Source organism: Egretta garzetta, unplaced genomic scaffold (genome assembly GCF_000687185.1).
Source record: "Egretta garzetta isolate BGI_Z169 unplaced genomic scaffold, ASM68718v1 scaffold604, whole genome shotgun sequence".
Classification (NCBI taxonomy): domain Eukaryota; kingdom Metazoa; phylum Chordata; class Aves; order Pelecaniformes; family Ardeidae; genus Egretta; species Egretta garzetta.
Genome location: NW_009259366.1, coordinates 256522 through 269759, shown reverse-complemented (window position 1 = coordinate 269759; position 13238 = coordinate 256522). Strand labels below are relative to the sequence as shown.

The 13238-nt window shown below is 41.3% G+C and overlaps 1 protein-coding gene across 4 annotated transcripts in view; it reads right to left on the bottom strand.

Annotated features, from left to right (window-relative positions):
* The window catches only part of PIGG (phosphatidylinositol glycan anchor biosynthesis class G), a 100112-nt gene that overhangs the window by 44979 nt on the left and 41895 nt on the right, over positions 1-13238 (bottom strand). For 3 of the 4 annotated variants that reach the window (XM_035892383.1, XM_035892382.1, XM_035892384.1), the window contains exon 11: positions 2126-2289. In XM_035892383.1, coding sequence (XP_035748276.1) covers positions 2126-2289 — 164 coding nt within the window. Of the gene's footprint in view, positions 1-2125; positions 2290-3568; positions 3649-13238 lie in introns of those variants that run through there. The other variant, XM_035892385.1, reaches the window with a different exon arrangement.

The following is a 13238-nucleotide window of genomic DNA, read 5'->3' as shown; positions in this document are numbered from 1 at the left end:
TTCCCAGACAATGGCACTGAGGTGATTACTCCACTGTGCTCGGAGTCCTCCAAGCACAAGCAGTGAGGTCCAGTTCCAAAGCACCTACAGGGTAATAATGAAGAATGGGAAGTGGGACTGCTAAAAAAAACAACACAAGGAACATGGATGTGACCAGTGACACTGTCTAGCACTATTTTAAACAAAGCATGGCAGAGGTATAAAGCAACTGGGGAAAAAACAGTAGATTAATAGAATGTAAGTAATACCAGGGTCATGGGCCACATATTTACTAGAAGACAAGAGATGGAGCTTTTTATAAGTACATGGTAACTTTTTTAAAGAGAGCTGAAAGAATGGAGAAAACTTGAAGAGCTTGGATACTGGGAAGATGTATTGATGGAGCAAAGCAGTAACTAAAACTGAGGAGCATTAGAAACAGATAGTCAAAACTGAGTTTGGTGTCAAGACACCAGGTAGTAAGGAAAATTCAAGAAAGGGCTTTGGGTGGTTATACAAATCCAGATGTCAACAATTAGTGTATTGCACATCTACTCCTCCTGAAGCAAAAAAATATCAGAATGAACAGAGAAAAAGATGTTTTTCAGAGGCATTATACATAAAGACCAGTACTTAAGACAGTATCAATCTATGTAAGACCAAAGATGACTTCAAGGTAGCTGGCCTCAGACTAAGAGGTAATGTTCTACAGTGAGTCTCAGTCTGCACCAAGGAGTGCATTACTAGAGCGATACCATGGCCCAGCATGGGGCTACATAATTCCACTGCAATAGAGAGAGCTAAACATCTTTAGGAGCATTATGGCAGACAGACAAATCAGGGAATAAGGTGAATAATATTCTACGTGTTAAAGCTGCCTGTTAATATAGAGCAATGAACACAATGACTGTGCAGGCATTTAGCCTATTAGAACAGGTCCTTCCCGGTTCAAAAACCTCCACTAGTCTAGGCAGCTTGGTCAGCTGGGAATCCCATCTCCTTACACCTCTGATGAACACACACGTGCCAACACAAGTTCACATTGTAGGTATAGCCCAAAACAAACAAGCAAAAGGAGAAGAGAGAAACCAGAAAACAAAAAGCACCAACAGGATGAGACCAGATGACACTTTGTATATAAATAGAAGTCAGAGGTTTACAGAGGATGACAATGTATAAGGCAAAGAGTTGTGATAAACTAAATACTGTCTAAAATCCCACCTGCCAAGCCTACTGCCACATTTTGTTCCCCATTAAAAAAAAAAAAAAAAGTGTTCATTAAAATTCCACAGATAACAGAGAAAAGACTCTAGGGTGGTAAGAATTTAGTCACTGTCAAATGTTATTTCTGTGAAAATATATCAAGTTTTTGAATATGTGCATTGATATCATAGGATATGGAATTTACAACTTCTCTGTTTTAACGTACCGCATCTCAGTTTGAATGCCCTGGATGATGAGTTAAATGCAATATTAGAGAGTCCAATTGGATTTTACTTATGCAGTCTAAGTTACATAAGCATTTTCCAGCTATGTCTTCTTAAAATGCACTAATTCCAAATGCATTAATTCATTTTACATTAACTCATCTGCTACACAAGATACCCAAAAGTACAAATATTTTAGTTACAAATGACTGCAATAACCAGTAACATACAATAAAATTAATTGGGTTTATTTATAAAATGTTGTATGTCACTATGCCAAACAAGGACAGACATTCAAAGAACAGCACGTTAGTTAAGTTTGAATTCTATTCTATTACTTTAAAAAGTCCTTCTCAGGTCTCCTATTTAATAGGTTCCAAGAAGAATGTTTTTAGGCAGCACATGCTGTTACAACAAAACCTAATAAATTTTTAAGTAATTTAGCCCAGCAAACTGAGAACTCATTAAAGAACAAAATTAGTAAAACATACATGTCTATTCTCAGTGCAAAACTTTGGCAGAGAAAACGAAACTGGAAAAGTGAGGTGATACAAACTCATACCAAAAAAAGAACATGCATTTGCTTAATAGAAAACTAACTTCCAAGTTAAAAAAATGAAGTGAACAAAACTGTTTGTTTGAAAAGGTATACACTATATGGATGGCATTTGTATCTGAAGTACGTAGAGGAGCATTACTTCAGTTCAAAACATGATTACCTGCTAACTTCAGAACTCAGGTAGCACAGCAGATGAATGGCCCAAAGCAAAGGTCCTGCATATGTTGCAAATGCTGTAAGGAAGATAGCTGGTATCTCCACATAGCTTTCTAGTCCCACAAAACCTGCTGAAACATCCACAGTAGCAATGCCATTTGAGTTTCCCTGAAAATAGGAATAAAGAAGATTCAAATATATTAAAAAAATTAGAATACATTAGAATAATATTAATTATTGCACCAGTTAAAGACTTACTCTTTAAGCCACTTTACAATACAGCCATATTCTTTATGTTAGAATTTCAATAAAGCAACTTATGAAACAAGAGCTTCTATTTAGGATTTACAGACTAATGAAGGCATAAACAGTATGATCTTTTGCTTGTCTTATTTTGTCTGCAAATTAACATGCCCGTTGTTTAATAAATTGCATCAAAAAAAGAGTTTAAAACAAGACACTATACTTGCTGATTTCAGTCACAGTAACAAAAAGATGCATTTTTCATCACACGTGCTTCATATCCAAGATTTTAGGCCTGTTGCCTAAAATTACTTCAGGAAATAAATATTTCTTGCTCTTAAGAGACAACAGGGGTCTAATTTAGAGCTGTGGTGGAACACTACACTGCCCACGTGCCTGCCCCACAACACAAGTTGCTGTGTGTAACTGGATTAAGATAGGCAAATTGAGGGAAGTTTCTGCTTCCCAAGTCTCTATACCACAATAGATTGCTTTGAAATAGACCAAAAGTCAGCCTAGATAGCCTGAATCGTCAATAAAAGGCATTTAAAACCTAGAAAGAGAAAAACACAAGGAACATACAGAAATTAAAGTATCAAGGACCGTCTAAGACTTCTACGTTTTACCTAGTTTTCTTCTTCGGTGACTAAGAACATCTAAATAACAAGGATAACATAAAATTGAAGGAAATATTTTCCACTGAAATGCCCAAGTATTTAACTTTACTCAAATACTTAAAGCAGCAAACCCACCCTGTGATTAAGGCAGAATATTTCTTAGCTCAGCAGGTCACAGATAGGTTTCCTCAGAAACATGTGAAAGCTCTCAGATATTCTTACCATACCTGGAGAAGCTGATCAGTTTTTACAGGACTGGTATCTAACAGCCATCAAACTCTACTTTCCCTCCTACAGAATTCCAGAAACACCCAAATATAAGGCCAATAGCCTCAGACACAGTCCCAGCAAAGCATATGAGAAGTGTCAGTTACCCCTTTCCTCCAACCTGATCTCCTCTCACCTTCATGAATGCAGTCTTCTGGAACCTCAGCGAGGAAGTGCCATCATCAAATACACGTCTGGGTTGTCCACGAAATCCAGAGTACACATGGTGTATTAGGTTTGTGGGGCAAGCGGAGGAGCTACATGGGTCGCTTCTGTGAGAAGCTGCTAGAAGCTTCCCCTATGTCCAACAGAGCCAGTGCCAGCTGGCTCCAAGACGGACCCATCACTGGCCAACGTTGAGCCCATCAGCAACAGTAGTAGTGCCTCTGAGATAACAAATCTAAGAAAAGGGGGGAAAAAAACCCTGTGCAACAGCAATTGCAGCCCAAGAGAAGAGTGAGAACATTGTGAGAGGACAACTCTGCAGACACCAAGGTCAGCGAAGAAGAAGGGGAAGGCAGTTCTCCAGGCACCAGAGCAGAGATTCCCCTGCAGCCCCTGGTGGAGACCATGGTGAGGCAGGCTGTCCCCCTGCAGCCCATGGAGGTCCATGGCGGAGCAGATCTCCACCTATAGCCCATGGAGGACCCCATGCCAGAGCAGGTGGATACCCAAAGGAGGCTGTGACCCTGTGAGAAGCCCATGCTGAAGTAGGTTCCTGGAAGGACCTGCGGCCCCATGGAGAGAGGAGCCCACTCTGGAGCAGGTTTGCTGGCAGGGCTGGTGACCCCATGGGGGACCCACGCTGGAGCAGTCTGCTCCTGAAGGACTGCACCCCATTGAAGGAACCCACGCTGGAATGGTTCACCAGGAACTGAGCCCATGGGAAGGACCCATGTTGGAGAAGTTCATGGAGGACAGTCTCCCGTGGGAGGGACCCCATGCTGGAACAGGGTCAGAGTGTGAAGAGTCCTCCCCCTGAGGATGAAGGAGCAGCAGAGACAGCATCTGATGAACTGACTACAAGTGCCATTCCCTGTCCTGCTGCACTGCTGTCAGGGAGGAGGTAGAGAAAATTGGGAGTGAAGTTAAGCCTGGGAAGAAGGGAGGAGTGGGGGGAAAGTATTTTAAGATTTAGTTTTTATTTCTCATTATCATACTCTGATTTGATTGGTAATAAATTAAATTAATTTTCCCCAAGTCGAGTCTGGTTTGCCTGCGACAGTAACTGATGAGTGATCTCTCCCTGTCCTTATCTCAACCCATGAGCCTCTCATTATATTTTCTCTCCCCTGTCCAGCTGAGGAGCGGAGAGATAGAGCAGCTTTGGTGGGCACCTGGCATCCAGAGAGTCAACCCACCAGCACGAAAACCAGGTAGGTTTTTCAGATACATAAGTAATGAGGCACCAGGAACAGCAAAAACCTTGTTCCTGAAACAGCTCTAAAATCTAAGGAGAAAAAAAGTCACCCGTGTTGACAGAACCATTCAGAGTTCATCATCAGTAGCCACTGTCCCCATGAATTCTACCATGAAGGTATCCCCAGAATGTAAGGGGAGCCTGGAGCTGTAAAAGTATGGACTTTACCAAGACATCATACAGCAGAAAAAAATTGGCTTATGACTGCCAGTCTTCCTCACTTTGACCTTCACCATGCACCAATGTAGTAAATTATTGTTACACTGCACCAGTGTAATAAATTATTGTTCTTCATTTAGCATAATGTTCAGCAATGACAGGAGAAAAGCAAAGAATAACTAATGAGGAGCAGCTAAAGAAAAAGCATATCTGTGCCCTAGAACCTGTAAGATGAGACTGAAAAAGAAAGTAGAACAAGGCTCCTCCTCAGGTTTAAGGGGTATACACTGTGGACATGGCAAGAGCAGAAAGGTCAGGTGCAGCACTTTGACAGCTGGGCAGGGTGCTGCTCCTCAACAAGCAGAATTTTGACAGGCACAGGTAGGGAGATAACCTGCTCTCTTCTTTCCCAATCGTTGTCCATAGTAACATGTCTTTTCTCCACCACATCTACATATTTTCTCTCCTCTCCTTCTCCTCTGTATGACGCATGCAGAGTAGAAAAGCTGAGACATCAGACAATCCTGCTCATCTCATGAAGAGCTGAAAGGTCTCTTTCACACTGTTTGCTCCACCTGCATATACACATGGTCAATCCTTGGCACCTCAGGGCAACTCCCCATCCCAGTGCATGTGAGAAGGAGCAAGAACAAATGCAGCACCTGGGAGTGTTTGTCACTGGTCCTGCACAACAGGGCAAAAAATGTACTCTCCTATCAAAGGTAGTGAGGGCAGAGGAAAGAACCAGAAGGAAGGAACAGTGCTTTCCACCTTGTCCCCAATTCCTTGTAGTTCCTTTCACACAGGGCTCACTCCAGCTATCTTTGACTTTGTTTAAGGTGATGTAGCTGTAGAACAAGGAAAGCAAGGATGCACACACTTGGATGCATGCACTTACAACTCCTCACACTGGATGTTAAGTGTCCAAACACCCCACTCTCACCAGGAATCTGCTGAGCCTCATGGATGGCTCCACAGCTACTATTGGAAGAGTCTTGCTGAGCAGTAAGAAGCACTTTTTCCTCACGTTAGATATCTTTCTCCAAGACTAATTCACATATTTGAACTGAATTTTTGTAGTTTGTAACTTCTAGTACTCCACAAAATACATAAATAACTGACAATTCAGAATGTCTGCTTTTATTTTAAAGTACCACTCAAGTATTTCAGGAGGTGCAATAGCTTATTGTGGCAAGGGCAAAAAGAGACAGGAGGCAATGCACTATTGCATAAAAACATTCCATGACAATCTGTCGTGATCTAGATCAATGAAGCACAAATATAAGAGCACTGGCTAGAGAAACTAACCAGTATATTTGCTACAGTAACAGAGGAGAATCCCTCCACAGACAGTAATAAAGACAATCTAAAATCCCCTTCACAGCTGCAATGATTTTTCTGAAAACTTTTCAGATACCACATCTCTTGCTGAATGTGAGCTATTACCTGCAATATCTCAATGACTCTCACTGAACTGCGAAGTACAGAGATGCAAGACAAAATTGGCATGCTTCTGGCTTGTTTAATGACTGATTTAACACAGCAAACTGTTACTGCACTTTCACTGAGCCCTTCAAGTAATTGTATGCCTTTCTAGTAACTGGAATTTTATATACAAACATAGAGTGAGGAATTTATTTTAATTATTCAAAGCAAACAATTTAAGGTGAAAAAACAAAGTCATTGGAAAAGGTTGGCCAGAAAAGATCTGCTATCTCCATCCTTGGAGGTTTCAAGACCCTGAGCAACCTGGTCTGACCCCATAGCTGACGGTGCTCTGAGAATGGCATTGAACTGTGGGCCTGCTGAGGTCCTCTCCAACACAGGTTATCCTACAATGCTTAGAAATATAACAAGAGAAAGCTATAAGCCACTTTAAAATGTCACTCAGTCCATTTCTCTACCTAAAAGCAAGATGAATTAGATATAAATGATTCTGAAAATACGCAAACCTATTCTGTTCTCCTCCAGCGATAAAAAATACCGGAAAGTATAATCAAGTGTTAAAGGTTTTGAGACTGTATTTTCTTTCTCCTCTCCTGCAGATATACTGCTTGAAGGATGGGAACAGAAAAACCACAAGACAATAAATAAATACATGGAATTTTTGTTCATTTATGAGCTTTCATCCAAGGTAACTAAAATATTTTAAGAAATATTTACAGCAACATTTTTTTTTTAGGAGCTGCTATAGTTCAGAGAAACAGTGAGATACTTATTTCTATTCTCACCACATTTGAAGGGCAAGTAGCAACGATAAAGATACAGTCTACTTCTGGGAAGTGACTGGTGAGTTATGAGATATGGACAACTCAGAGCTTAGGAGAAAACAATCAATCATTCAAGCTTGTTGAAAAATTCATCAGAAGGCTCTAAAGACTGCAATAACATCCTGACAAATAAGTAGCATTCTGGCTAAATGTATTAATTTCATATCTGACAATACTGGAATATTTTTAACTTTGCTTCTCTTCATCGATTTACACAAAGCAAAAAATAAAGCAAAGATCCTAACTACTAAAACAAGACTAAAAACCAAAGTGGTTTTACTCAACTCCACAGAAATAACACAGGACCTATCCAGCCAAGCTCTGAAAACCTCCAAGCATGAACACAACTGTGTGAGCAACCTTTTCCACTGCTTAATATTCACAAAAATCTTGCTAAAGGGCTGGAAAAACGAGTTAATGTGTTGTCTTCCTATGTAAGTTACAACTGTTTAATAAATTTGCCTTTTAGGTTCACATTGTCAGAGAGCAGCAAGGGCCAGCTGGTTCTGCAAGTGAAGGTAAGTTGGGAAATGAGTGTGAAAACAAGGCAGGTGAGAGCAGCAAGTCAGGAGGACTGGGAATGCTCAGTGGCATGTCCAGGTCAGGACTAGATCCAAAGGTGATGATCAGGGTCAGACGCAGTCCAAAGATCACACACCAAGTCTGTAGTGACAAGACATGTCCAAGATTAGGTCAGGAAGGCCAGCCAGCAGGTCCAGGTCCAGATCAGGATCAAGATGGTACAAGAAAGGCACAGACATACCTGCTTACCCAGCTGAGACACAGCTCAGGCAGTAGAGCATCAGATTAAAAGCAGCTCCCAAACAAAAGGAAGGCCAGGCCATTCCTTCTGGCTTTTCTTCCAACAGCTCCTCTCAGTGAAGGAGATCACCTTGAACTCCGCTAAACTAAACTCCTAGACAGGAGATGCACTCAGGGCCCTGGCACAGATGAAGTGTAGAATGCAAAACCAAGTGTAAGCTCAAGGCATTTGTTTTCAACCTGTACTTAACTGGGTTTTTCCCTACTTCTACTTAAGATCAAAATATTAGCTTCCACACTGAAGTACTTCATTTTTCCCCCACTTTCATCAACCATACCAACTGATTAATGAAAAATAGCTTATGTTCCTATGAACCTTGCTTACTCTGTATACTTAGGATTTTCACAGCTATACTTCCATAAAGTCTTTAAGGACGTACAATACTTCTTCAAAAGAACCCTACCTCATTCATTAAATATGCTACCATGAACGGGGCTATTTTTACTCCCTGTCATATTCAATAGGCCATCACTTAACATTCCACACTTAGCAAGACAGAGTTACTGCTTTTGTCATTACGTACCCTCTTGCCTACCAAGATTTAATAAAGGCTCAGCAACATGGGCAAGAAGTCTCATTCTCCTCATAATCACACACAGCACATGTGCAAAAACTAGTTCTCAAAATCTCTCTCCTATTTCCAGATGGCAGGGTTTTATATTTAGTTTATATTTCTCTTCTCCTGCCTCATTTAGCTAGCACAGTTTAAATTTAGTATCCAATCTGATCTACATCAACATCAAATTTCAGTGTTTTTCAATTTCTGTATTTCAACCATAAACCTGCTATAATTTTTGTATGCTACATTAGATCTTTATGCTGGTCTGGAAATTAAAAACCTAGCACCACTCTGAATCCAGCCAGTTTAATGGTGGTAGCTCTATTAACCACAAAACTTGAGGAAAGAAAGTCAGGGAAGACATTTAGAACTATGCCCGCAGTGCACATCATGCCTAATAATGTAATTGTGCCTCCTTTACATCTCTCCCCTAGCATTAAAGCATAGGTGTCTCTTGCTTGAGAGGTAGTAAACAAATGACTAGCTGAAACCAAGGCAAGCTGACAGAGGTGATTACTGAAGTTGAGGACTTGATGGACTTCTCCCACAGAAACAGTGCAGTTGTACTTCCTTAATGTTTATTCAGTATTTGAGAACAAATGATACATACTCTGTCTGAAATATAACCCTTAGCTAAGTCAGTCAAAATGCAAGACCTCAGTGTTGAGGGTAATGGCAAAGATGGGTTGTTGCTGAACCTGGGACACCTGCAGTTTACTCAACTAAGAATAGTGTATCTTCACTGGAAGGCATATAAGTAAGGAGGGGATCTGAAAGCTGTCACTAAGCAAAGACCTTCCTGGTTTTCCCACAAGGTAAAGGAAGAAGATTAAATGGTTTATTCAAACAATTAAAATCTGTTACTAAACCAGAAAGCTACATCATGAAGAATATGGGTACTTTCAGAGTCCCACCTTCCATCACTCAGACAACGAAGAGCTGGTAAGTGTACATAACCACTCAAACCCACCTATGGCTGCTCCTGAGGTCATTCATCTGTGGTACATAAACACCTAAAGCTTGAGTGGCTGCATCTGCCACAAGAGGTGTGAGTAAACAGGAGAACATGTGCTGCCATGAGAAGAGAGCGTCTGTAACACACCTGAAGTGGGGGTTACCTCTGTGTTGGGAGAGTGGGGGTCCTGGTGCAAGGGTGTGGCTAGATCTTTTTCAAAACAGGTATACAAAATGGCATAGAAATTGGCGACTGTTCATCTGTTGTGTATCCTGTTCTATTGCAATTCATTTTGTCATTTTATTCAGTCTTGGGCATGCTGAATAGGCACACACCATGGTTTTCCAAGTAGACAGCCAAAAAAATCTGCAGAAGACTGTTGGCAAGTTCTTCAGAAATGGATACATTTTTTAAAGGGCCCCATGCTAACAAGGGTAAGAATTTGTCAAAATTTTTGCTAAGCCATGGCTAAATTCAGAAGAATCTCTTCAAAGCTGGAGCTTACAGGCATGTGATGGAGTGCAAAATGAAGCTCCCTATCTGGATCTGCTGTGTTTTGTATCTCGGACTTCATAATAAACCAGCATGGGAAACAACATGCAGGGAAAAAAGCTTTGGTCAGCTTCTACCAGAAGTTTTGATAACTAATTATCACCCTTCATTCTCCAGATCTGAGCATGACAGGAGATGCACAAAGACCAAACAAGCAAGCTGGCTCACAACGAAGCAATGGAGAATTTTTCCTTTCTGAGCTTTGGATGCTGTGATTCAGCAGCATGTCTATGTGCAAGAGACTCCCTTGTCAGAGCTAATTTTTAAAATACCCTCAAGTTTGCTGAAATCTGTATCATGCTGGAAGTTATTACTTCCAAAGGAAACACATCTAGAAGAAATGTCAAAATTGCCAGCGGGGTGTGATGGGGCGTGGGTGGATGCCCTGAAAATGCAGGATATCCAACAGCACAATGTGCAGCCAATTAAAATGGAAATCACTTCTTCCAGTCTTCTAAAACCCAAAAACTCCTCAACTGCAAGAGTAGTTGAAAGTGCAAAAAATTAGTCATTAAGAAGAAAAAGAAAAATCTTAGAACATATTTCTATCTTCCTTCTAACACCAGTATAAAATGACTAAAAAAGATCCAAAATGTCCTATCAGATCTGTTACCTTTTACTGGTCTTGAATAAATACATTTCCATTGGTATAGAAAAAAACCTTTGGCATACCATAATCAAATGGTAAGAGGTATCATGCTCTTGATAGCCTCTGATAGCTTATTCCTGAAGCAGGTGAACATGTTTTCCAAAGTTCATGGATATTCTTCCAGAAAAGTTATTCCCCAATTTTTTGCAGCACTGAGATCAGAGAATACACAAAATTTAACCTGCCCAATTACACTTCCGCAGCAAATGTACTATTTCAAAACCTCCTTATTTTCTATTCCATTTTACCATATTGGCCAAAGATACATAGGCTACATGTTTCTAATGCACCTTCACCTCACAGGGAGGCTTTTAACACCATCTCCCATAACATCCTCCCAGGCAAACAGGTGCAGCCCAGGCTAGGAAAGCAGACAGTGAGGCAGACTGAAAACTGGCTCAGCTGCCGGGCTCACAGGGCTGCGATCAGCAGCACAAAGTCCACCTCGAGGCCAGGAACCAGCAATCCATCCCAGGGTTTGACACGGGGGCTGATACTGTTTAACATCTTCGTTAATGACCTGGATAACGGGGCAGAGTGGCCCCTCGGCAAGTCTGCACACAATACAGAACTGGGAGGAGCGGTTGAAACAGCAGGTGGGTGGGTCTGCTGCCACTCAAAAGCACCTCAGCAGGCTCGAGAAATGGGCTGACGAGAAACTCAAGAAATTTAACAAAGGGAGATGCCAAATCCTGGACCTGGGGAAGAATAAACCCACGCACCAGCCTGTTCTTGGGACTGACCATCTGAAAAACAGCTTAGCAGAGAAGGACATGGGGACTTGTTGGACACCATGCTGCCTATCAGCCAGCCATTTGTCTTTTGTGCAAAGACCAACAAGCATCTGGGACTGCATTAGGGACAGCATCAGTAGCCGGTCGAGGGAGATGCTCCACTCCCTGTACTAAGCATCACATCTGGGATATCACATCTGGGCTCCTGAGTCCAGTTCTGTGCTCCCCAGCACAAGAAAGACATGGATGTATACTGGAGAAAGTCCACTGAAGCACCACAAAAATGATATCGAGAATGAAGCATCTGTCATACAAACATCTAAAGAGCTGGGTCTGTTTACTCTCAAGAGGAGAAAGCTCTGCAGGAATCATAACAATGTGTATAAATACCTGATGAGGGGGAGTAAAGAAGACATTGCCAGACACTGACCTTCTCAGTCACTTAGTAGTGACTACTGAAAGGATGAAAAGCAATGCACACGAAATGAAGTACAAGACATTCTGTTTAAAGATCAGAAAGAGCTTTTTTGCTGGCCAGGGTGGTCAAGCACTGGGACCAACTGCCCAGAGAGGTTGTAGTGTCTTCATCCTTGCAGGTATTTAAAATCAGACTGATCTGGTTGACCTGTCATTGGACGGGGAGAGGTTGGACTGAATGATCTCCAGAGTTGCCTTCCAGACTCAGCTCTGCTGTGATTTGGTGGTTCTGTGAAATTCTCAGCCATGTGTACCACAGATTCATCATAGCTGAAAATGGGTGCTTTATGAAAACTTTCAAACCATTCTTTATTAGTACCTTTCTCATAACAAGGATTTTCTTTCCAGCCTACCCACCATTAAATTTCTGGCAGCTGCTTTTCCTTGGTACATCAGTACTGAGAGGGTCCTGCCTTCAGCCTCTTGCCAAGCCCCCTAAGGGCTGATCTCAGAAGGTCATAATCAGAGCTGACTGCCTGAATACTAACATTTGGGACATGCAAAAGCCATTCAACCATGAAATGTTATGTCCCTGAGCAGGAAAACTGGGTAGGAAGGGATGAATCATCATGATCTTATCCCCATCAGCAATTCCCTATCCTGACATGTATTCTCAGAGCAAAGTCAAGCCAATTCTCAGTCAGGGCTAACCGGATCAGAAACAGTACAAAGTACCCTAAGCTTGACCACAGTTTTAACATTCTTAGCCATGCCTCAAAAGTAAAGCCAACGCGGATCCCACCTTGAAATTTTGCAACAGGTCAGAAAGCCTCTCCTCCTAAACTAGAAACAACCTGATTCCCAACTTAATAAATGCCCTCTTAAGACAATCTGCTGCAGTAAGTTTCCAATGTTATTAGAAGTAGAAAGACTGTCTCTAGCTTCAATGCTAAGTAAAGTTTTTGTGGAATTGCAACCTTATTTGCAATGCAGAGAACTATGCTATTGAAATTAGTAAGGCTTTCTCCCCAGGAAAGAAGATACCATTTGATATTATAAGAATGGCGATTAGTTCTGATTCTCATAAGAGAAACTAACTTGTCACAGAACTTCCCTTCAGTCTTAAACCGTATGTAGACCTATTGTGATGCTACCAAAGGTTTTGTAAGCCTGAAGAATCAGGGACAAAAAGTCATCTGCCTTTAACTGGTATTAATAAACTCATCTGAAATTTTAGAATTTGTAATCACCAGAATAGTACTTAGGAGGCCCACTAACAGACCAAAATCACCCCTGGTATAGGTATCCGATATTTTTAACACTTTCAGAAGTCTGTATTGAGGATACGTTACCAAGGTATGCATCTTTCCCTGATTCTGAAACCAAAACCTTAATAATAGAGTTAGAAACTAAATTCTTCCGAGAATTCAGTAAGCTCTTCTCCTCTGAGAT